Source organism: Ochotona curzoniae, unplaced genomic scaffold (assembly GCF_017591425.1).
Source record: "Ochotona curzoniae isolate NIBS_2020 unplaced genomic scaffold, NIBS_Ocur_1.0 contig_2210, whole genome shotgun sequence".
NCBI classification, from domain to species: Eukaryota; Metazoa; Chordata; class Mammalia; order Lagomorpha; family Ochotonidae; genus Ochotona; species Ochotona curzoniae.
The window spans coordinates 48,524,778-48,549,880 of NW_024465369.1; the positions used below are offsets into that span (position 1 = coordinate 48,524,778).

General features: G+C 42.8%; 1 protein-coding gene across 4 annotated transcripts in view; it reads left to right on the plus strand.

Annotated features, from left to right (window-relative positions):
* MYO1B (myosin IB) overlaps window positions 1-25,103 on the plus strand; it is a 137,398-nt gene that overhangs the window by 86,078 nt on the left and 26,217 nt on the right. For all 4 annotated transcript variants that reach the window (XM_040971896.1, XM_040971898.1, XM_040971897.1 and 1 more), the window contains exons 11-18: window positions 3,423-3,509; window positions 4,247-4,312; window positions 13,754-13,858; window positions 15,846-15,908; window positions 18,563-18,763; window positions 19,964-20,190; window positions 23,140-23,340; window positions 24,884-24,977. In XM_040971896.1, coding sequence (XP_040827830.1) covers window positions 3,423-3,509; window positions 4,247-4,312; window positions 13,754-13,858; window positions 15,846-15,908; window positions 18,563-18,763; window positions 19,964-20,190; window positions 23,140-23,340; window positions 24,884-24,977 — 1,044 coding nt within the window. The remainder of the gene's footprint in view (window positions 1-3,422; window positions 3,510-4,246; window positions 4,313-13,753; window positions 13,859-15,845; window positions 15,909-18,562; window positions 18,764-19,963; window positions 20,191-23,139; window positions 23,341-24,883; window positions 24,978-25,103) is intronic.

A 25,103-nucleotide genomic window follows, 5' to 3' on the forward strand; every position in this document is an offset into this window, starting at 1 on the left:
TGCCATCATCTGGTGCAGCTTCCTGTTCACATACCTGAAAAGGCAGCAGAAGGTAGCCCAAGTACTTGAGCTTTTGCCACCCATGTGAGCAATCCAGATGGCATTCTGGGCTCTTGGCTTTGGGCTGGCCAGCGTGGCCATGGGGGAGTACCATTGGATAGAAAAATCTCTGTGTGTGCTGCCCCTAGCTCTGCCTTTCAAATAAATCTTTTAAAAATAATGATGGTACGTGAAGAATTCATGTTTCTAGGAGAGCCCTTCAGGGATGTATATATTTTGGAAGAGATCTGTTTTTCTTATGTTGTGTTTTTACTAATTATCCTCTAGAAATGAGACCCACATAGTTTTTTTACTTTTACAAACTTATTTGAGTCACACCCCATCATCATGTCAAAGTCTTTTATTTTGTCTAATTTTATTTTAGCTTTTGGCATAAAAGAATTTACCTTGAGATCCTTGATTTCAGCACCTTACCCGAGGGTTTATGTGTGTCTGTGCTTTAATGTAGGATCAGAGTACCTAGTTCTACCAGTGTTGGTGGCTGCTGGGTTTTGGTTCCTAGGAGAAGTGATTATTTTATTAGCCTTTCCTCATAGTTTCAGTTCTTAGGCCCCAGTATCATCTTTACTGACCCATGCCTCATTTTCCCTGAGGCATTTAGATCTTTGCCCAATAGGATGACTAATATTGAAATAATGGAAACTCAAGACCAAGCTTATCATTCAGCTGCTTCTAGATAACTTTGTCCTTGTTCCCTAAGGCTCTCTGTAATCTGGCTGCACACACCTGCTTATCTCCGTTTATTCCTTAGGAGTCTCCAAATGCCGTATCTATTTTACCTGGTGCCTTTGCTCAGCACTGCGACCATCACTCATTCTTTCTGCCTCCCAGGCTCTGCATCGCTGGTCCCTGCCCTTGGTCAGGGAGGTCCCGGGTCCCACTTCTGGGAACCGTTTGACTCTGCTCTCTCCCTGATTGTTTCTGTGAGGTTGATCTCCCGAGCTCCAGCATAAACTCTGTGAGGGAGTCGGAGCCTCCAGGAGCTTCTGCCTTGCTCAGCACACACTGTTCCCAGTCTTGCCTCCTCCGAAGCAGAGTGGGGCTGGGATGTTCCTGGGTGAACCCCTCAGAGCCGCAGAGGTATAGTCGTAGTTTGCTTAGAATCTGAGGCAGTGATGCCACAATCTAGGCCTCTCTGGTTAAGGTGCTGCAATTAAGCATCACTATGAGTTCCTGTGTAAGACTCGGCTGCTCCACTTCCGATCTGGCTGCCTGCTAATGTGCCTGGAAAATGCAGCAGAACCTGGCCCTTAGTGTTTGGGTCTTTTCCACTCCTATGGCAGACCCAGAAAAAGCTCTAGGCTCCTGGTTTGGGCCTGGCCCAGCCTTACCTGTTGATGCCATTTAAGGAGTGAACCAGTGGATGGTGGACCTTTTCCTCCATCCTTCTGCATAATTCTGACTTTCAAATAAACAGATTTTTTGAAAGAGGCTGAGGTGGTGAATCAGCCCTGGTGACTTCCCTCACCTGATTCATGATCCCTAAAAAAATAGGAGGGAACTCTGCTGCCCTTCCCGCTTTCTAGGAGATGACTCGTGGCCAGGTAGCAGGAATCCCAACAGTGATTAGTAGTAGTAAGCTGGCAGCCTCTGGGACCAGGTATGGCTCAGCAGACTTATTTTATTTGTCCCAAAGGCAATTTTCTTCTGCTCACCTTTTAGATTTGAAATTGTATTGCCTTTCTCCCAGCCAGTATTCCCCAACCTCCAAAGATCCAACACTTTTTAGTCGTTTCTATCACAGAATCGGTGGAAGGGTTAAGTTTGAAACATTTGTCATAAAGGTTTGCTTGGAGGAAGCAAAGATTCATGTTGGCTGTGAATATGCTTCTAAAAACAGTAAAGGTGTACCAGATCAAGTTGTCAATTGTTGCATCCGTTGACTAATGAGATGGTGGTTTGTTGGAAGCAGATAGCATGCAACTGAAAGAGCCATGTGACGTTAAGACAAAAAGGGCTTATTTATAATAGGTGGTGGTTGGAGATTGTGTGTTTATCTGAGATAACTTGAATTCACAAGAAAGGGGAAAGGGTTGAGAAATAATATAGCCTCATCAGATTGTCAGAAAAAGCCCCTTCAGTAATTGCCATAGAAACACAAAGGGAAAACCAGAAGGAAGGGTATTGAGGAAAAGATGCATGTGTAAATGAGGTTTTGGCTTCTTCCTCTGTTTTAACCTTACGCAGGCCTGTCAACTATGGGGTCACACAGGTGTGCTGCTCCCCTCCTGTTTTTAACCCCTTTGGCCAATCTCTAGGTGTATTTTCCAGTTCTAATTGGAGTAGCTGCCTGGGATGTAGGAAAAAAAGCTTCAGGGTTAGCATAGAAGTGTCAGGCCAAGGGAGAGGTGCTGTCTTCTCAGCCGTGCTGTGTTGCCGGGGAAGCTTAAGAACATTCAAGTTTGTGGTCTTTGTAGAATAAAAATGTGCTAGTGTAGCTTAATATAGTGGGACCTGACTGTCTTCTTAATAGTTAGTGACATGCACACAGAGAATCAGCCGACACAAAACCTCTGGCTGTCTTCACCCGTGCCTGATTCCTCCCGGGCTGCTCTTGCTCCAGGCCTTGCCCCAGAGCCTGGGCCAAAGTCTCCGGGGACACTGAAGGGTCCGTAGTCCCTTCTGACCTGGACTGCCACTCTCCAGCCTTGGAATTCTAAGTCAGAGGTCATAGAGCCTCATGTGTTTCCTGCCTTTTTGTCCAGAAGTTCTGAACAGTCTCAGAAACAAATAAAAAAACACATGAAGAAGGTTTTATTTTCATGATGCAATTTATAAGGAAAACTCATTACAGATTTTTAGAAAATACATGAAGTTGGATCAAGAAAATAATTTATAGATGCCAACAGTCAGATCCATATTCATGTATTTTCTTTGAGCTTCCATTCCTGCGTACAGTTTTGGAAAAATTAATTATTGGTATATGGAGTGTACAGATTAAAATTTTTTTTCATATAACAAGCATTTCCATTCTATTAATTAATTTCATATACCTAATGATAATCACGTAACATCTCTCCCAGTGGGTATTTATTTTATTATCTGTTATTGAACTTCTAAATTGCTTCTGGCTTTTGTCAGTTCCATAGGATTGAAATTATTCTGTGATGAAAACATTTGCAATAGAATTGGTTTCTTGAGATGTGAAAAAAAAGAATAATTTATATAAACAATTCGCCTAAATATTTTCAAAGCTTGACTGCTTATCCGGAGAATAATAGTAACGGGTTCTGAAATGGAATTTGCAATGAGTTTTAGCTATTTAAATAAACATTTTCATTATTTTATTGAAATTCTTAAAAAAAAAAAAAAGAAGAAATAATTCTGCATTAAGGTAACTATACTATTTTTTTTTTAAACAGGCTTACTATGCCCGGGATGCTCTGGCTAAAAATCTCTACAGCAGGTTGTTTTCATGGTTGGTAAATCGAATCAATGAAAGCATCAAGGTATTGAATCTCTTTAGCCAAGATATCTGTTGTAAATAATAGTATCCCAGGGTGAAGATTAACGCTGAAGAGAAATCATTTTATGAATAGATGACTTACTGTTGTGAATGACCATTATTCCTTACCAATAACTTGCCTTGTGGAAGACTGAAGTTGGCCAGGGCTTTTGTTCTTTTTGCCCTGAATTGAATCTCACTAAGGATGAACCTCATGGCCCATCAAAATTACTGGGATGGCCAGTACCCCAAGTGCTGGTCCCAGCATGTCTAACTAACTAGTTGTACACACTTGGCTAAAAAGTTCCGCTCTACTCCTTGGATACTAATACATTCTTTAAAAAAAATGAGTACATAGGGCCTGCAAAGTTCATAATTAAGAGTCATTAAAAATACACATGGATTTTAAATGTTTGTGTCAAAATAAACCTTGTTGAAGCACCTTCTTTTTGCAATGGATGATTAGCATGGAAGGCCCTAACTCCCTCTTGTACGATGTAGTGATGGTTGTTAAAAACTTATTATGAGCTACTTACACGTTTTTTGAATTGTGTGTTATTGGGATTTCTGAAAGCGTCCATCCCAATATCCGATCTCATAATTTTAAAAAAGAAGCACCTCACATGGCCACCTTCCTAGGGAAGACGAAGAATTACCTTGTAATGTATGTCTGCATCTCAGATGTTTGCAGTGTTTCATTTCCTGCCTACGTTCACTCATGACTTTAAATTTTCTTTAAAGGCACAGACGAAAGTAAGAAAGAAGGTCATGGGTGTTTTGGACATTTATGGCTTTGAAATTTTTGAGGTAAGAAACTTAAAATATTTATCCTATCATAAAATGAGGGCTTTCGAAATTCATGCTTACACATTATAGATGAAATTTGTTGTAAGGACTTATAACTTTGAATCTATAATTAGCTTCTATGCAGGTTCACAGAGAGTGTGTGTGTATTAGGGACTGAGAGAAAATGTTGAAGACATTGCAGTTTAGAAGGTTTTTTGTTGTTGTTGTTTCCCAATATATAAGTGCTTGACTGTTGGAATTGTGAATTTAGAATTTCACTATGAGAGATGGTTGACAAGCTCCAGGGACATTGTGCCTATGGCCATTTGCCCATGTGTAGGCTGCTGGGAATGTGGGGCAAGTGAATGCCATAAAGAAGGTACAGCGTGCAGAGTTGACACCAGCACTGGCCTGCCCCGGGCTGTCGGGTCCTCGCCTCTGTAAGCCTTGCAGAGAGAGCCTCAGAAAGAGTCCTTACAGCTTATTCAGGTCCACCCAGTTGGGATCTTGTGACAATGAATTCTTTTGCAAATTTCTGCCAAAATTCATAATGAATTTTTAAATAAGACTCCAGGCTTGTTATAAATTATTTCAACATTACATATTTATATCAGAATTTCCTATCCACTCCCTTGCTGTGACGTTTAGAAGCAGTTCTAAGGACCTATTAAAACACTTATTCTTGTTTTTAGGAATGTTAGAAAAGGATGAATCAATTTTAGTTCTTTCCCACAAATAAGCCCTGCCCAAAATGACTAGATGGAGAATTTATATGTTTAAAAAGTTGACGTTTCAGAATCAGAGAAAACAGCAGTACATTCTTAGCCGAACCAGGTCTTTTTGGCAAATGGCTTTCTCTTGCAGTGTTCTCTCTCTCCTTTATGTCCCGTATTTACCAGCTAGTGCTCAGTACTTAGAAAAGACTGACTGTGCCAGCATGGTGGTCGTAGTTGCGTTTTGTCTGAGTTGGCAGAAGGTCAGGAAGTAGCTATCCCAGTGTTTCCATGTTGTGGGCCCTGAAGTGAAGATCAAGAAATTATCCCAAAGTGGGATACTTGGAACTATGAAGTAGGATACCTAGAACTGAAACCTCAGGCCTCCTGGAGTTTCCACTGCTGTTTTTCTTTCTTAACTAAGCATTAGTTAACATCTCTTAATGTTTCTCCTTGAATTTCTTCCAATACCTGGAAACAGGGGAAAAGTTCCAGACTACCCCAATTTCTCTGGCTCTGTCATTACTTGAAACTCAACTGAATGGCATTGGCAACCTCCTTTGGCACCTGTTGCCCGTGGTGCCCCAGCACTCAACTCTCGCACGGGATCTGCTGGTGGTAGAAACCACACAGGAAAGCTAAAAGGGAGGAATGGGCTCTGTGAGTGAGAAGATCTGCCTGAGAATATTCAGAAATCATGCCAGAATTCTTTCTAGCAAGACCTCAGGGTGCTTTCATTGTGAGGGCACAATTTCAAAGTCATTCTTTTCAATTGGCAGGAAAACAAATTTCTTAACTGGCACTGTGATGGTCCAGATCTAAATGAATTCCTGGGCAGGGTAGGTGAGAAGCAGGGATTTCACTAGAAAGTTGGAAGCAAAAGACATACTCAGCAATACTTCTAAAGTCAAAGAAACTGATTTTAATTTTTCCGGGAAAAGACTTAGTTGCTCTCCAGCCAATAGGCAAGCACTTACTGTCCTATCACAATACAAGAAAACATTTTAATGGGATTAGTGGCGTGATGATGGAATATCCACTAGCTTTGTCTTCTGGCATTTACTAAACTCTTTGGGAAAGTAAGGCTCTTAGTGCACTTGAAGAGAACCGAGCTGTGCCTTCTGAGCAGTTTGAGTCATTTCTTTGGTATTTATTGAGTGTGTGATATGATCCAGATTCCAGTACTGGCCAAGCCTTGTCTGCTCGGAGCTTACTCTCAGCCCTGCCACTCATTGTCTTCTCCTGAAGACAGCCTCCTGGGGACTGGGAAGCTCTAATCAGCATCCTGGAGCCTTGAGTTTGCTGCACACCTGATCAGAAATAAGGTGTTCCCAGCAATGCATCCTTTACCTTTGCAGCAGATGTAATATCCTTCAGCATCCCAGGAGGATTCCCCACTTGACTTGCTTATCTCGAGGCTCTAGTACGGAGCAGGCCCGCCTTCTGCAGGTTGTACCATTGTTTCTCTCGGCACTTTTGCCAACTGAAAGCCTGGGTTTCTAAATGCTGCTCTTCCTCCATGGAGAAATAATTCATGTCCGTGGTTTTCCAACAGCTGCGTGTTGGAATTTAGATGTCCAGGCAGTGCCCATGTTACCTCTCCCTCTGGGGGTGGTAACCTGGCACTGTTTTTAAAAGCTCCTAGGTGATTCCTGTCTAAGTTGAGACCAGGTGCTCTAATACACAGTAATCTCCAGCATGAACTAGAATTTCTGAACGTACGGAGCGTTCTTGCTGTGTGACCTCTGTGTGAAATGCCTTGTAGGACATCAGGCCTCTCCAGTTCACTTCTGCTCAGTTGCACCTAAAACCAGCCACGTTCCATTTGCACCTTTTTTTTTTTTTAAACAGAACTTTGAGCCAACTCAATCCATTGCCCTTAGTTACAGTACCCAGAAAATCATGAAAGGTTAATTTTCCTTCTCCATGCAGTGAATGCATTATTTTTCTTTTCTCCTCTGGTTCCTCAAGAGATTTAAGTATTTTTTTCTATATAATTAATCATTCTATTTCCCTGCCTGGACCTTCTTAGATAACTTTTAGGAATCTTGATATTTTAATCACCTATTTATTTTGAGAGCGTCAGAATAAAAGTTTGGTTAGTCACTGTTAGATGCCTTTTTACCTGATGCTTAATACTGAATTATCAAGGGTCTATTTTTCTGCTTTGAATAAAATAACCACCTGTCTATACTGAGTGCCCACCTACATTTTCTTAAATTGTAAGCAGTGTTAGAATCAAGTGGAAATATTAAGGGGATGATATGGGCCATTAGGAAATCAAAATGTGAAAGACTGTAAAATGCCACAAACTGGAGTTACAAGGGGTGAGGACAGGAACAGAACACTTAGAATCCATCTCGGGGTGGAAGTGGAAGCAAGCTATGAGCTGGAATTCAGATCAAATTCTGCCTTAATTCTTTAGTGTATATTTAGTAAGAATCAGAGGGCATCCTGGGCACTGGAAAAGCTGCACAGTACAGTAAAGATCCAGAACTTTTTTTAATGTGTTTTATTCTGCCTTGTGACTCCACTCCCACTTTGCATGAAAATGCTTTTCAGCTGAGCCAGTGGAAACCTTTCATTCCCTTTGGCCCCTCTCTCAGCGACAGAGGGAAACTGATGCATTAAGCCATGGGATGATGACGCACGGGTTTGACTGCACAGCATTCTGGGACCAGCTGGTTGTGTGTGTCTGGGGCCCCTCTGGAACACATACTTGAAATGATGTCAGAAATAAGACGAAGTGAGTTAACACAGAGGAAAGACAGCTGGCCGTGAATCCTGTTAGCATGTGAGTCCATCTCTGCAAAGGGGGAACATTGTCCTCCCACTGCTCTAATCCCACACCATTAGGTTGAGTCGTTGTGATAAATGAAAGCAACGGGCTTCCGATTCTAACCAATGATATTCTTTAACAGCAACGAAAAATTTTAAAGTAAATTGAACAAATGAAATTGAGCTCTTTTTTCAACACCTCTGGGATCGGGATGAGAACTAGCAGGTGGTTTAGAAGGAAAGTTAATTAATCATCAGTGTTGTATAGACCAGAGCCTGCAGCAATGGCTGCCTATTTGGTCATACTACAAGTTGTGCTTGCTTTGCAGAGGGCTAGTTTTTTCCAGCTTGCTTGTCTTACTCTCATGAACCTCCTTGCAAGGGGTCCCTGCAGCACATATGATGGGCTGCATGCAGTGATTTTTCCAAATCAAATGATCTTGAATGCTTAGGCAAAAGTCGGTGTAGCCTGGTAAGTCTGCTTCATGGTGGAGGATCTGCTATTTTCTAAAATGCTTTAGAAGAAAATTAGTCCTATTGGTAGCACTTTCTGCTCCAGCTTCTTGCATTCAGCCACAGGCTCCATGTGCCCAAGAGCCTGTTGTTGCAGAGAAGGAAAACAATTTAAAGTATTTTTGAAAGATTTTGCAAAAATGGTGACCATTTGTATAGCTGATGAAATGTATGTTCATTACTCTTGCATAACGTTTTGTAAAACAGTCCTTTTAAAAATATTTAAGCAAAGTGTAATAATACCATTTTCTTTGGCTTTTTCTGTATTTGCGTTTATACTTGGAAGAACAATGTTTTTGTGTATGAAAGTTTCCTAAAACTTTGACTAGTTCTCCAATTTTGTGACCTCCTAAAGAAGATATTTAATATGGATAATTTTTCTTATGTATTTGGAGAATCTTTTTGAAGTATATTTTCTAAGGAAAATCTTGATTTGGGACCAGTTTTGATAGTCATTCCTTTTAATGATTTATTTGATACTAATGTTGTATCCACTGCATGACTCCCCAAAGATGCTTATTATCAGTCAGGGCTGGGTCAGCCCAGAGCCGGGAGCCAGGAGCTCAGTGTGTTACAGGGACCAAACGACGTGGACTGTCCTCTACTGCCTCTGAGTGTGCATTAGTGCAAAGCCACAATCAGCAGAGCCAGCACTCAGTCCAAGCTTTCTGATCTCACGTGCAGTTAGCACAAATAGCATTCAAAGAACTGCCCCAAATAATAGGCCCACCATCATGATTTCTAAAAATGGACCGCGGTCTGAGTACCCCTTTTGTGGTAGAAATGCCATTGTAATTGGGGGACACGAAGAGCTTTACACAGATAAGTCTTTGGAAAGAGCAGGACGTTTTACAACAGTTTTATATTCCAGTTTCTTAAAGCAGTTATCTTCTACTCCAAATCCTATAACTTTTGTAGAAACTTACTGTTTTGTGTTTTGTGTATTCAGAAACTTCATTGTTTACAAAATACAGAACTTTGTTTAAATCTTACATCCAAAATTTGTCCCCAAGTGACAGTGTTGAATTGTAAGAGGAGTCCATTAATGATGTAACTAGCAGTATTCTTGGCTTGCACAAGTCTTTGTGATGGAACTGCACACTGTTTTCCAGTTTCTATTATTGTGTTTAAAAGAGCACCGAGTTTTTGCTGGACTTTAAACCATTTGTGTTAGGGAGAGACAGACACCACCCCCCCCCGACACACACAAACACACCAACGTAAGAGAACGCCTGTTTGCTGCTCTGCTTCACTTCCCAGATGCTTGCAGGGATATACTAGGTCAAGCTGCACAGGGGACCAGCTCTCACAGAGGGGTGGTGGGCACCCAGCTCCTTGTGTATCACAGCCGTCTCCCTGGGGTCTGCAGCAGGAAGCCGGAGTGTGGAGCCAGAGCTGAGTGTCTAACCCAGGCGCACACCCGTTAGGCTACCTGCCGGGTGCAAGACCAAGATTTTAAAAATGTATCTGTCTGCCTTCAAGGATATATTATTAACCTCTTCTGTGGCTGATAAGAATATACACATAAGCCAGTCCTTTTTTATTTAGATTTATTTCTGTCCACTGGTTCACTTCCCAAATGCCTACAATAGCAGACCAAGGTGAGACCAAACCCAGGAGCAAGGGCCTTTACCTGGCCTCCTACATGAGAAGCAGTAACCCATGTACCCAGGCCATCACCCCAGGCCTGCTAACATGAAACTGGAGTGGAAATAGAATAGCTGGTGTTCAAACTAGGCACTCCAATCTGGACTGTATTTCATGCCCTCCAATACCCACCCTGTATTTTACATACAATTTGTGGAATCATTCCAAGGAAAAATTCATCATTGATGCTTATGACCATACAGTGGCAACCGGCCCTGTTTGGTGGTGGTGGTGGTAGAGTATGAATTTCTGTTTCTTTGATAATACCAGGATAGCCTCTGGAACTTTTGAGAAACCCTAAAGTTTAAATTTACTTGTAAATATGGAAAGTGCCCACGGTCCCCATCAGTTGGTAACAGTAGTGTGGAGTGGCTAGAAGCAGGCAAGCCGTGTTCTCTAGAGCAATGTGTTGGGTCACAGAGGATGGCTCTGAGATTCATTCACTGGGATCCTATCATAGAAATCCCAGAAGATTTGTGCCGGAAGCTGCTTTCTGAAAGCTTTATTTTTATCGCTTGGTTTTTAGAAATAAATGTGGGTCAGATGGTGGAGAAAAATTCCATGCACGGAGCCTGGGTAGAACACTCAGGAGGGGGAGGCGATGAGTAACACACGGGTGAGCCCTTGCCCGCTTCCCCCTTTGGAGACGGAGTCACGAGACGGATGCCCAGGGCCCAGATCAGGGGCTGCTGGCTGCTCTTCCAGTCCCTGATGAACCAAAAGAAACTTGGTGTGGGGACTTTGGCATCAGTGTGGTGCCTTCTAGACTCAATGTGGAAACCTGGAGTTGATTTACTTCCCTGTGTAAATGAGGAAATATGTTCCAACAGTGCAATTTGGAGTCATTTGAACTATTACCGTGCTATTCCTTAATCGTTTGGAGTGACTTACTTGCTCCTGAAATGTTGGCAAGATTTTCCATCACAGCGGAAGTTCCCGTTTGCCCTCGGTTTTGAACACTGTTGACTAACTTTGATCACAGGAAATGTGTGGCTTTGGGCCTTCTGGTGATTTCGTGATGCTTGGGAGACTGTGCAGGTCTGTCAGCAGTAGCTGCTGATTTCTATGGGAAAGTAAACTCGTCTCTGCATCGCTGATTGTGCCATTCTATTTTGGTTTCGGAATTTTGGGGGTTGGCTGTTTTTAGCAGCAGAAGAAGATTGGAGAGTTTGATTTTTTTTTTTTAAACTTAGGCTGTCCCATGAAGAATACTGTTTGAATATGGTTTGCTGCTTTGTTTCTCGGAGGGCAGGCCCAATGTGGCATGACCAGGGTTGGATCATGACAGTGGGCCGGGGAAGCATTCCTGAGCGCTATTGTTCAGCAGTTGGCTGGCTTTGCTGCCCCTGATTTCCTTCTTTGGGTGGATGTGGGTCTTGAGCACGTGCAACGCACATTTTCTTTCCTTCATTTGTTAGAATCAGAGGCATTGTATTCTGAAACCGTAGGGTCCCAGGCAAAGTCATACAGTTTTTCATTATTCATGCTGAATAACTCTCCTCTAGGTGCACCTCAGCCCCACATTACAGGTACTGTAGTTCTGTCATTGGGATTGGCTGTGTGTCCCTTCATCTAAAGTTGTACACCAGTCAAACATGTATTCCACGGGGGGAGGAAGGCTGCCATGGGCAACACCGAATAACCATCAACAAGCATTTCCTTTTAGAAGTCTATTGCTAATTAAGAACTGACTGCGTTTTGTCTAATCTGTCCCTTCTTGCACCAGAATGCAGTAAGTATGAACTGTTTGCGGTGCCAGTCTGTTGCATGCTCCTATGTGAATAGCTTCTCCAGCCGTGTGAGTTTTGCAGGGAGTGATCGTTGCCTAACTTTGTGGATGTGACATATAGAATTCATGCAGGAGCTTTCAAGTTTGATGGCAGATTGAATTGAGCTTTAATCCTGACACCGTGTCACGGCTGAAGTTTTACCTCCAGTTTCTAATCTGCTTGTGTGTATTTCCTAGTCCTGGCTTAGAAGTGGGCTGTTAACTGTTAATAGTCACATAGTATGTCTAAAGACACTAGTTGTCTTCCGCTTCTGTCTCCTCGTTAAATGCCTTTGGAAGACTGGATGTAATTGTGTAGAAGTGACTTCCTGGGCACAATCTGACCAAATAAAAGAATTTGCTTTGTACGTTTGTTTTCTAAGACAAATTGAAGATCTTCTGTAAACCATGACAATTTTAATTTTCTGAATTTTTCATTTGTGGTAATGGTATTATGTAAGGACACATTTTTAGCAAACCAAGAAAGCTAAAGATTCTCCTGCATAAAAACCAGTTACAGTAGTGGTAAGGCATCTGTACCCTACTATATGTAGTTTTTAATAAAAACTGTTAGCTTTGAGAGTAACAGCACAAGATTTTTGAGCATTTGTGTGAAAATGAGCACTGGGGAAGATGGTGTTTGTTGAAAGTACCAAAAATAAATGTTTGCCCTTTAAGGAAGAACAAACAACTTTCATCCCTAACTAAATTTAGCAGTCACAGGATCTGTCCGACAGTCCATCACATGTGTCACACAGGGCTCAGAGTGCACAGTGTCCTCCGATCGGGTCATGACTGGTGATCAGAAATCTTCACCAACTTCCAGGAAGGGCGTGCCCACGTGCAGCTTCCTAAGAATTGCTTAGGGAGGACCAGAGTTGACTGTCACTTGATTAGCTTTCCCAGTGCTCTGACCTGTCTGCCTTGACTGCTGATGGAGAGATGTGAAGGCCTGTTGCTCTGCATGTACTCAGAATAGGAAGCGTGGGTGCACCACGCCTTGTGGGCTATGCTTGCTTTTCCCAAGAGGATCAGCCCCTTCATGCAAGAGTCAGGTGTGCCCTGAGTGCCTTCCTGTATCTACGACTACTGCAATTACTGCTACCATATCTTGGAGCAGAATAACACGCAAAAGGACCATTTTAGTATCAGCTGTCTCTTGGAGAGTGTGTTTCTTGGTGGCATGCTTCATTCCACAGACAGATCTTGTCTGCTCTTCAGCTGCATCAGTTCTGCAGCTGGTTCACCCAGGCTTCAGGCACAGAGCTTCATCCAACACTGCAGAACCAACGATCCTTCATGGGAAGGGAGACACTGCCAGAACTCAAGGAATGATAAAGGATGTAGGCCTACTGAGAAGAGAGCTAGGGAGATGTTTTTCGTGTGTTCAAACTCTTGATAAAAACCAACCTTCCTTGACACCCATCCGTATGTTCCGAGTGCCTGCTGGATGTGAGGTGCCGTGCCAGGCGTGAGGATACAGAGCAGGAGCGTAGAGCCAGCCCTGGACCTCAGCAGTACATGGTGTGATGGGCCAGTTGAGAAGGAACCTGATCAGTGTGTGTCCAGAGAGGCACAGCATCCACTCTAATAGCATGAAATGGAAAACATCCTGGGGTGTAAGGGTCAGAAGGAGGCTCTGCCTCGCAGAGGGGACCACAGGCTGGACAGGGGCACGCTCTTAAATCTGAGTTTCACTTGACAGTGGAAGACTGACAGTCTGCTGACAGGGATCTTTCAGTGGCAGGTTTGTTTTTGTGTTTGTTTTTTTTGGAACACATGGGATGTTTCCCTGTCAGCTAAAGCTCCTCCATCCTTCAAGTACTGTGTGGTTTATGTACACGCTGCCTTTGCTTCCTCATGAACTGTTCCTTGGTGCCTACGGGAGGCAGTGTTGTATCCCCGCAGCTGTGTGCTGGGCCACAATTGTTTCTGAAATATAGTGTAGTGTGTGTGTCTTTCATGGTTTGAGCTATTTGAGTGTCCTTGTTATGGAAAGCTGGAGATAATTTTTTTGAGGCTATTTTCATTTTCTCCATGCAGGACAACAGCTTTGAGCAGTTCATTATTAATTATTGTAATGAGAAGCTGCAACAAATCTTCATTGAACTTACTCTTAAAGAAGAGCAGGAGGAGTACATCCGGGAGGTAATGTTGAAATGCCTGCCAGAAGTATATTCCTTTCTATAAATTGTGAATTAAAATGATTGCCTACACATGACTATGGGGTCAAACATACGAGAGTTTAGACATATTGTACCGTTTACTATTTTGTTGTGATGGCCAAGCCAACTGGGATTTCTAGGCACTTTGCTACTGGTTCCCAGGTAAGTGCTGGTCAAATAAGGATGCTCAGTAAACATGAGGTGACTGCCTCTGGGCTCATCAGTTTTCAGTGTAATTCTGGCAAGTAATAGTGTGTAAGGCTTGAGAAAATAATTGTGGTACATCCACACAGTGGACTGTTACACAGCTGTGGAAAAGCAATAGGTGGCTGATACAAGGTGTAGTAGAAATGACTCTGAATTCTGCTCAGTGAAAGAAATTAGAATCACAAGGTCACATACCATACAGCTTCATCTATGTGTCATTCTAGAAAAGGCCAAGCTACACAGACATGACCAGAAAGCTGGAGGGTCAGTGGTTGTCAGGGGTTGGAAGTCATGGCAGGACATGACCACAGACTGATTGCCCAGGGAGTTTGGGGGGCTAATGATGATGGGGGTGACATCGCTAAGTACTTGCCAAAACTTAGAGAACTGCATTCCCAAAAAAGTCAGTATTCCTGTAAATAAATTTTAAAATATTTTTAGATTTTGCTCAGTCTGAGAAATGATTTTTTTTTTTCAAAATTCATCATGAAAATATGTAACAGTTTTTGAGAGCTTACATAGCAGAAATTACATGATGTGCCAGAGATGGATTATCTTATTAAATATCATTTCAAAATAGATGTACTAATTGAGTTCTTCAACTATTATTCATATGCACACTTTTTGCTTTAGTTTTTTAATAGCCTGTCTTTCCAAGTGTGCAATTATTCGCTTCAGGAAATGGAGGAAATATTTTGTTTTTGCATTTTCATTTACTTTTCACTGATTTGCTTCAGTGTTTTAGTGGTGAACCTACTTGTTTCCTTCAGGCTCTTTTAGTGCCTTTTGAAGCCTTGAAGGGCCCGGAGTCCTTTTCGGGTGTCCCATTGTAGGGTTTCCTAATGTGATCGTTAACACCCAGTGCAGTCAGTAAGACAACCCATTTACTCTAGAGCTAAGTCACAAATACTTCATCCTTATTTTAAAAAGGATTGTGGTGTTTTGGAAATGTTTCTTCTATTTTCCTGGCACCTTTGGGTAGCATAAATAGCCTGAAAGCAGGACACTTTCTCTTCCTGTCTACTTATCATGAAGAGAAGGCTCAAACTGTTTTTGCGACTTTAGACAGTGTGTATAAACTGTATAAAACACGTCTAAGAATATATAGGAATATCTCTGACTTGCTGTATGAATGACATTTTTTCCCCTTAGAAGAGGATTCAGTGTTTACACAGGCAGACAGTGCAGGCACATTTAGCTTTGGGATTAGCATTAGAGCCAGTGCATTGGTTTCCGTGTCTTTCCTTAATGTTGAAAATAATTTGGCTTGGCGTGTGTGTGTGTATTTTTTCAAAACCATAATTATCTCACAATACGGATTGACTCTAAAATTAATTTTTTTTTCTTTGTGATTACAAGTGAACAGAAAAAGATCTAGACCTTGAATTCCTGGGATCAAGTTCTGCCTTACTTCCTTATAAACATAGTAAATACACACAAAGTAATATTGACCCAAGGGCCTGTTGAGTAAATATTTGGCACAGGGCCAGCGCAGTGCATGGGAAATTGCCACTGATGAGAGAGTGGAATGGGAGGCCTCACGAGGTCAAGGGAACTCTCTTCAGTCAGATTGTGTTGGTGGTAGAGCACTGCCCAGAGGAAAGTTGGGGCATTCGAAGATGCCATGTGCAGCATGAGTTTTTATAAAGCAAAGAAATCTAAGGAGCAAGTGAGATAGGATATGATGTACTGCAAGGTGTCGTGGGTGATCATGTTATGTCATCGTCATATGGAATTTCATTTTGTTGTATTTTGTTTCTTAGGACATAGAATGGACTCACATCGACTACTTCAATAATGCGATCATTTGTGACCTTATAGAAAATGTGAGTACTCAGGTGCAGTGTTGCTAGAGACGTTTTCCATGTAGTTCACTAATTGTAGTTCCGTGATGTAGTTCACTGCTTTAAAATCATCTCCTGGCTTTCAGTGTTAGCATTAGTATCAGCGGTTTTTTTAAGGTTTTTATTATTGGAAAGTCACATTTGCAGAGAGAAGGGTATTCTGTCGAGTGGTTCACTCCACAAGTCGCTGTAACCATTGGAGCTGAGCCGATTCAAAGCCCAGAGCCAAGAACTTCCTCCTGGCAAGGTCCCAAGGTTTATACCACATGTAAGGCGAAGACTTTAGTCACTAGGCTACTGCCCTGGGCCCCATATCTAGTCTTAAACGGGTGGATAGCAGGACATCCTTAATCAGGACACCTCACGTTAACCGTGCGGCTGCACCACTGAGCTTTCCGTGGCCCTCCATGACCTTTCGCCCTAGGCCCTTCCAAGCCTTCCTCGTGTGCTCGGAGCCCAGATCCAGTGTGTGGTTCCTGCACTGGCAGTATTGATCAGAGTAGGCTCAGAGCAACCTTTACATTCCATGCCTCCATCCACCTTCCCCCACTCCATCAGAGAATCCACTGCATTTCTAAATCTTAGTGACTTAACATACAGCTCAAGTTAAAATAAAGAGGTAAGGGCCCAGTGCAATCATGTAGTGGCTGAATCCTTGCTTGCATGTGCCAGGATCCCATATGGGTGCCAGTTCATGTCCCAGCTGCTCCACTTCCCATCCAGCTCCCTGCTTGTGGCCTGGGAAAGTAGTGGAGGATGGCCCAAAGCCTCGGGACTCTGCACCCATGTGGGAGACACAGAGGAAGCTCCTGGCTTGTGGCTTCAGATTATTAGTTCAGCTCTGGTCATTGCGACAACCACTTGGGAAGTGAACCAGCAGATGGAAAATCTTTGTGTCTTGTCCTCTCTGTGTGTCCGCCTTTCCAATAAAAACAAACATATTAAAAGGTTCGGCAGCTTTAGGGGTAACCTGCAAAACAAATCTGCAGCACCCCAGAAACAGCTCAGCGGGTACCTGGAGGATGTTGCCAGGATAACCACAGGTGACTGAGCACCCCATTGCATAGGGCCTATCTAAACAACAGGTTATTCTGTTGCCAATTTTCCACTCAGTCATCAAGATATCCTGGAAAGCTACATCTTTTTTAAATTAAATGTTGAAAGTGGTATTGTAACAGATAGCAGAGTGACTGCTTAGGAAGGCTTGTGTTGTTACAATCTGGTGGAAATGAGTGCAGGGGAGAGGGTAAGGGAAATCCCAGAGCCTATGCAATTGTTTCATAAAATAAAAATTAAAAAGTGATGTTCTAAAGCATCACCTCTTTTCCATTAAAAAATAGAGCTTGTTTTGAAAAATCTGAGCAGTGTTAGAGTGGGAACACAGACTCCACATAAGCGATTCACTACTCTAATCCAAAACCTAGAAAATGGGTGGGTTTCCTGGGAAAAAATCTCAGTCGGAAACGTCACAGTACTCCTAATTGTTTCCCTTTAAGACAGGAGCGGGAGGGGGGAGAACAATGGGGGTGCATGGAATTCGATTAGATCATCTCAGCCAAAAATCCCCTTGCCTATATGATGGAAGAAGCTCCTGCTCACACAGGAGGCTGTGTACGTGGAGGATATGCTTCCTTCCAGCACCATTAAACAATCCTGTTTATTCTGTGGATGTTAGCAACACGCTCGATTCCCGAGAGCCTGCACTTCCCCTGGGTTTTGTGTGGAATGAATAAAAGCTGGTCAGAGGATGTCACAGCCCCATGAGAAGGGGAGAGGAACTGGGGCCTTGGCCTTGGTGGAAGTGGGTGGGGTGAGGGTTCCTGGAGTGGATTGTTTTTGGAATTAAGACTTATGGGTCTGTAGGGGCAATCCAGGGAACACAGCCTTTATTTATCAGAGTAGAAGATTCTTGATTCATTTCTGATTCCATTTAGGGCTGACTGCTCTTGAGATAAATACAATCACAGGGTCTGAATACACAGCAAATAAATTTCCACTCATGTTTAACATTCACTTAGACCTTTTATATGGAAGAAGTTTATTCTAAACAGATATTCCTGAAAACAGCCTGATTGAAATGACTGTTAAAAAGCAGCATTCCAAATCACAATATTCTGTTTCCTTAGAATATAAACTTTATTATCTTGAGCACATGGTCAATTCAGGAACATATGAAACCAATTTCTTTAGCATTGTGTCAGATTGTGCCCTTGGAGTTTCTGCTTTGTGCTACGTGACATGTGACAGAGATGGTATTGTCACATTCGTTTCTGAATTTGAGATTCGTTCTTGAATCTTGGAGGTTTAGCTTGAGGTCTCCTAACAGTAAAAATGTCATTGCTCAGCCAGCTAAGGTGGTGGCTGAGAAAGCAACTCCAGGGTCCTGGAGGGGGGCGGGGAGTGAGCTGCTACGGATACACTCCCGCCCCCACACACCTGGGACACTCTGGGGTGGGGGTGGGGGTGCCCATTGCCATGGCTTTTGTTAACCGTTTTGATTCTCCCCTCTTCCTTGTAACAGAGCAGACTTTTCTAGTGACAAAGTTGATAGTGTTTGGTGGTGGAATTAGGAGTGATTATTAAAACAATAGAGCGAGGAAGGAAGGAAACTTTGGTTTTAATTTCCTTTCTCCCAGAACACAAATGGAATCCTGGCCATGCTGGATGAAGAGTGCCTGCGGCCTGGCACTGTCACGGATGACACCTTCCTGGAGAAGCTGAACCAAGTCTGCGCCACCCATCAGCACTTCGAGAGCCGGATGAGCAAGTGCTCGCGCTTCCTCAACGACACAACCCTGCCCCACAGCTGCTTCAGAATCCAGCATTATGCTGGCAAGGTACGGGCGTGCTCCTGGTCCTGCAAGGATACTGCCACGGAGCCAGAGACTCCAGTCTCTTGTGAGCTCTTGTGGGAATAAATCCAGCCGTTGAGGTCACTGAGTCAGCAAATAGCCAGTAGAAATAGAATCTGGTTTGTGTGGAACAAAGTCTTTTTAACAAAGACAACTGAAACAATGCTAATGAAACTTAGAGTTCAAGTGCATTTTTGAAGACCAGTTTTATAGGGCAGACACTTGGCACAGCTGTCCAGGTGTCACATTGGGATGTCCACATCCTGTACTAGCATACGTGATTTCTAGCCCTCGTTCTGTTTCCTAGTCCAGCTTCGTGCTCGCTCACTCTCTCACTCGCGCTCTCTCTCTCTCTCTCTCACACACACACACACACGCAAAGAACAACATGTGATGGTTCCCTGCACCCATATGGAAGACCCACATTTAGTGTGGGGCTGCTGGCTTCAGCCTGGCCCAGGTCCGGCTGTTGCGGGCATTCGGGGAGTAAGTCAGCAAAGAGAAGAATTTGTACACTGAAATTTCAAAATGAGTAGAAACTCCAACCAGAAAACTCATTAGTTTAATATCGAGGAGAATTAATTTTAGGTTAAAATAGCTAAAGATTATATTGAAAACAATTTTAACAGCATATTGATTTTTAGAATCCTAAAAGATTACTTGTTGGAATGAATATCTCATTTCTAATAAGATCGCAAAGTTCAAAAGAAAATAACTCTTAATGGTATTTGAATTGCTATTAACTTGAAAATATTAGAGATTGATGCTGCTTCATTTTTTCATTAGCCTGTATTATTAGAAGATATGTTTCAGATCAATTTATCTGCTGCTTTAAGATGTCTGAAAATGTTATTGTTATCTCAGCTTTACTTTCCTACCTGCTTTTAAACGGAATAGAATTGGCGCATGTAAGCTGAAAAAGTACAAGATCTGAAAGGATACTCAAAAAACACCAGAAGAATCTAAAAACCCTTGAAAATGTTATGATAACATTTGGGGAGTTTATTCTTGCAAATCCTGAAGGATAATAGAGTTTATTTCAACCTGTGATGTGGACAGCTGGAATTTAAACTCAGGAGCATTGGTGCTAGTGTGTGGCTAACGTACCGGGGCCTGCGAGGTAGCAGGCATTTACTGTTGCTTTATGCAGTATGCCAGTCACTGAGTCCTCTCTGCTCTTCCTAGGTGCTTTACCAGGTAGAAGGGTTTGTTGACAAAAACAATGACCTTCTCTATCGAGACTTGTCCCAAGCCATGTGGAAAGCTGGTCACACCCTCATCAAGTCTTTGTTCCCGGAAGGGAATCCCGCCAAAATCAACTTGAAGAGGCCTCCCACAGCAGGCTCACAGTTCAAGGCATCGGTGGCCACTCTGATGAAAAACCTGCAGACCAAGAACCCCAACTATATCAGGTACTTGGAGTACATCACACTCTTCTGACAGGGCATATGGGACGGTGCCCTTAAGGAACATTCTTTGTCCTGTTGGCTGAAGTCTTGGCGTGGTCAAGCTGTTTTGAACTTATATGTCAAATGCTGCACCATTGGAGTTGGCCTAAGAAACACTCCACTGTTTTGTTTTTCCTCATAATGAAGCAAAAAAGTTAGGAAAATAAGAAGTGTTCTGGTGGTAAGGGGTGGTGACAACAGCTCACAAAGCTGGCTGTCTAGCTCCTAGGGGCCCTCTGCTTTCTCTGTTTGCTCTGTTAGTCACAAATTGTGAAACTGCAGGGTGTATTTTTTTCTGGTCAGTTTTACAGACAACATTTGCTGGTTTCCTTTTGGATTCTTGTTAAATGAATTTAGAGTAGAACAACACAGCATTCGGTAGAGCTTTGCTTGGAGTTGTTAGGGAATAGATATGCACACCTCTTTCCCTCCTGTGAGAGTTGTAGGTATGGAAAGACGATTGTGGAAACAGCCTGAAATGTTCCAAGGCAGTAGGAAGATCTCTTTATGAAGCCTCTTTTCTCTCTTTCCCCTGCTTCTGGGACATGTTCAATATAAGCCTTCCAAGGTTCAGTAAAGACCAACTCGGATTAGCATTTGCCATCTGTGACCTGGGTGAATTTGGTAAGAGGGCATTTGTCTGTGGGTCAGATTTCCTGTGACACACCCACATGGCTAAATACCTGTCTACACTGTGAAAATTCAGTTGTGAAGCAAAGGGAGTGGAAACATTTTTTTGTTTGCCTTATTTTCCTGATGTTGGCATCAGTAGGAATATAAACAAGCAAAATCCTATTGTTTGATTGCAGTCAGGTTGGCTCCTGGTTGCAGAAAAGTCACCAAGACACTTCTGTGATCTGCTGTATATGTCTTTGCTTTCAGCTGTATTTTTATTGAGGTGTCATTTACATAAAGGGATGTGCACACATCTAAGGGGAAGAGTTCACTTGTTTTGTGGCCATTAGGTACATTGTGCTGACAATGTACAAGGACAAGGAGTGAAGCATTTCCATCGCTGCAGAAGATTATTTTTTTAGTGGTTTTTATATTTTATCAAAGAAACCTTAATAAATCCCAAGGTTATAATTATATTAGCATATGCTTTCTTCTAGAATCTTGGTAGTTTCAAACTTTGTATTTAGGTCTACTTCTTTTCCCCATACAGATACCCTGTTGTTCTGGAAACGTATTTGGAAAGAAAACCATCTTTCTGTTTACGTTCAGTTGTCACGGTGCCTTTGTTGATAATGCATGTGTAGGAGTCTAGGGTTGAACTTAACAAGATGTTTCATTGATCTACTTGTCTGTTCTTATAGATACAAAGAGTGAACATTATCTTGAAAAGCATTTCTAAACACCAAACCTGATGAGACTTAACTGTCCACATTGTATGTGTGTGTGTAATTTATTTAATAGTTGTAGCATAATCATGGATGTCTAACATTTGTATTTGTTAGTACATAGATATTTCTGCTGTATGACTTGAAACTACTGATGCCTTAAAACTGAAGGCATGTCTGACATAACTCGTTCTGAGTGTAAAGTCTCCTGGGCTCAGGGCACTCTGCCTCTTTCAGTGTTTTTCGCATTTGTATCATGAAAACAGCTGTTTAGCTTGTCAACACAGGCAGCCAGCAGTAAGTTTGAGAAGGTCAAGAGGTGAATAGCTCCCTTCTTTAAAGACACAGCCCCAAGCTACTTCTGTTCTCATTTCTAGAGCCAGAATGGGTCCCACAACTACATCTGCTTCCAAAGAGGGTTGGGAAATGTGTTATTTCCTAAGCAGCCAAGAAAAAGAACAGATATAAAATTTTAAAAAAAGTTGAGATGAAGTATATACATACATTCATAAAGTGTGTGAATCTTGACCTTTTCCATTATGTTTGTACTAGTGTTATCTCATTCAGAACATAAGAAATGCTGCCTTCATCCCAGAGGGGTCTCTCTCTGTCCCCGTCCATGCCAGGTCCCTCCACTGCCTCTCCCAAGGTTAAAGCAATACTGGCTTTTCACCATGAATTAGTTTTGCTTGAACTTGAGAAGTCCATGAGGACTAGCACCGTGGCCTAACAGGCAAACCTACCACCTGCAGTGATGACATCCCATATGGACATTGGTGGCGCCTGCACTCATGTGGGAGTAGAAGTTCTAAGCCCCTGGCTTTGGCCTGACCCAGCCACAGTGACTGTAGCCATTTGGAGAGTGACCCAACAGGTGGAAGATCTTGTTCTGTCTCTCCCTCCATATCTCTGTAACTCTGCCTTTTAAATAAATGAATAAATTTTGGGGGTACCCGGAGTGGTAGCCCAGCAGTTGGCATCAGCATCCCATACGGGCACCGGTTTTAATCCCGACAGCCCTGCTTCCCATCCAGCTCCCTGCTTGTGGCCTGGCTCCTGGTTTCAGGTTGGCTCAGCTCCGGCCGTTGCAGCTGCTTGGGGAGTGAATCATTGGATGGAAGATCTTCTCTGTCTCTCCTCCTCTCTGTATATCTGACTCCAATAAAGTAAATCTTTTTAAAAAATAAGTGAATGGATAAATCTTTTTTAAAAGTCTGCAAAAAATTCTTGGAAAAAAAACTGTTTCAAAATTTTTTTCTTTTAATCCCATTTTTTCCACAAACTTTTTGAAGAACCACCACATATGTGGAATTAAGCAAAATGTGCTATTTCTGGATAGTTTTCCACTGGACAAAATGTCAGTGGCCCACCTGTGTGATACTGCATGTACTAGCAGTTTCTTCTTTGCAAAATTGCTCTGTGTGCCTCATTTTCAAAAGATAGGTTTTTCCAAGAATAATAAATCATTATTTCGCTAGGAAACAATTATATATTGTTCAGAAATACTTAATAAAACATGAGAGTTATGTCCTAAGAATTAAGTGTAAAACCCAAAACCTTTGGACTCTTGTAGGTGTATCAAACCGAATGATAAGAAGGCGGCACACATCTTCAGTGAGGGGCTGGTATGTCACCAGATCAGGTACCTGGGTCTCCTGGAGAACGTCCGAGTGCGGAGGGCCGGCTATGCCTTCAGGCAGGCCTACGAGCCTTGCCTGGAAAGGTACAAAATGCTTTGTAAACAGACCTGGCCTCACTGGAAGGGCCCAGCAAGGTAAGTTCGTTGAAGAGTCAATGTGGTGAATCCTTATACAGATAACATGCATTTTCTTTCATGCTGTCAGGCAAAGCAGAGCCCCATGAAAAGGCAGGTGTACCTCTGCTTTAGACCCACCTCCTAGAATACCACTGTGTGCCATTTTCTTTAAAATCAAAGCAGGACTTACTAAGCCTACACTTGGGACTTCTTCATCAGTAACTCTTTTGAAAAAGGTGATTTGAAATTTGTGCGTGTTTTTGTGCAGGATCATGGAAAGGCAGTGTTGGAAGCATCTCAGATTGCTACCTCCAGCCTTTCTGATTTTTACTAGGGAAATTGACCTCTAGAGAGAATTGGTGAGTTAGGGGTGAAGGTCCCTACTCTTTGCTGAAGTTTACACCAACTGAGAAATAGACGAGGCCTGACAGGATTCTTGGCGTCAGTGGCACTGCTAATAAACTGGCTTAGATGTAGGCCAAAGGGGTTTTAACTGGTCTACATCGACTAGTGCGGAAGCCATCCAGTCCCTGACAGAATGCTGCATGCTGCAAGCCCATCCTGCAGAGAATCTGCTCATGGGACGGCTGCCAGCCAGCTGCCCACCTTGCCTGTGCAGTGACGAGACGGGCAGGTGTCCTTTTCTGTCTTCTGGGCAGTCCTGGCAGGCCAGCACACCTGAATCACAGGCCCACACAAGAACTTGGCAATGTTCCTTTCATTCACCTGGTGCTGCCAGTACCTTCTTAGTGGATCTGACCTTTCACACATTTTAGACCTTCACCCAGCCTAATACTAAGATGAGGAAACTATACACATGCTATGCGGCCTCCAATGCTTAATTGAACACCTGAGGAATTTAGGATCTAGGTACTGTTCAGTTCTCGTTGCTGAATGTATAGGGTAATGTGATAAATATAAGCAATGCCATGAAGTATATATTTATTCCCTGCTTGATACCATGTCCATGGGTGGTGGAGCAAAGTGTCGTTTGGAAAACTGAATGTGGGACCAAGAGGGAGAGGTCAGAATCCAGCCCAGGCGTTGCTGCCGACACCTACAGGCTGCATTCCTGTAGCATCCCATTGGCTAGGCTCTTAGCACCCTCACCCAGATCCTACCCACGCTCTGAGGGGCTGCGGAAAGGTGTCAAATGTTCTCCAGAATCAACTGAGTGGCTTTGAAACAGAACTGAGTTTCTTATGTGTGTGCCACAATGCACGGGCCCACTCCAGGTCTGGTTGGTATGCTATTGTAAGAGCACTTCTGTAAGGATTGCCTCTGCTAAGGCTATCAACAAATTGACTGAGTTTGATATCACATTCTCTAATACATAGTCTTGAAGTCACATTTCCTTTTTTGCCTTTATTGGATTTGACTTAATTTGTGGAATTCAATCTTGAGAATCTAATGGAGGATGAGTGCTGAAAGAGCAGTGACACCTGGGAGTGCAGCTGTTAATGCTTGCACTACGGAGCACCTGATATCGTGATAGGAAAGAAGAGGAAACTAATTTTTTGTTGCTCAGAAAACTCACCGTTCTCATTTTTACTTTTTATAGGTCTGGTGTGGAGGTTCTGTTTAATGAGTTGGAGATTCCAGTGGAGGAATATTCCTTTGGTCGATCGAAGATATTCATCCGAAACCCAAGAACAGTAAGTCACCAGAACCTTTACACGTGGAATCTGGGTTAGAACCATCGAGGCAGATCCTAAAGGGATGGATTTTAGTGTCTGCAACAATAAACAAATACAGGACAGCGCAAGGACTGGGACTTTATA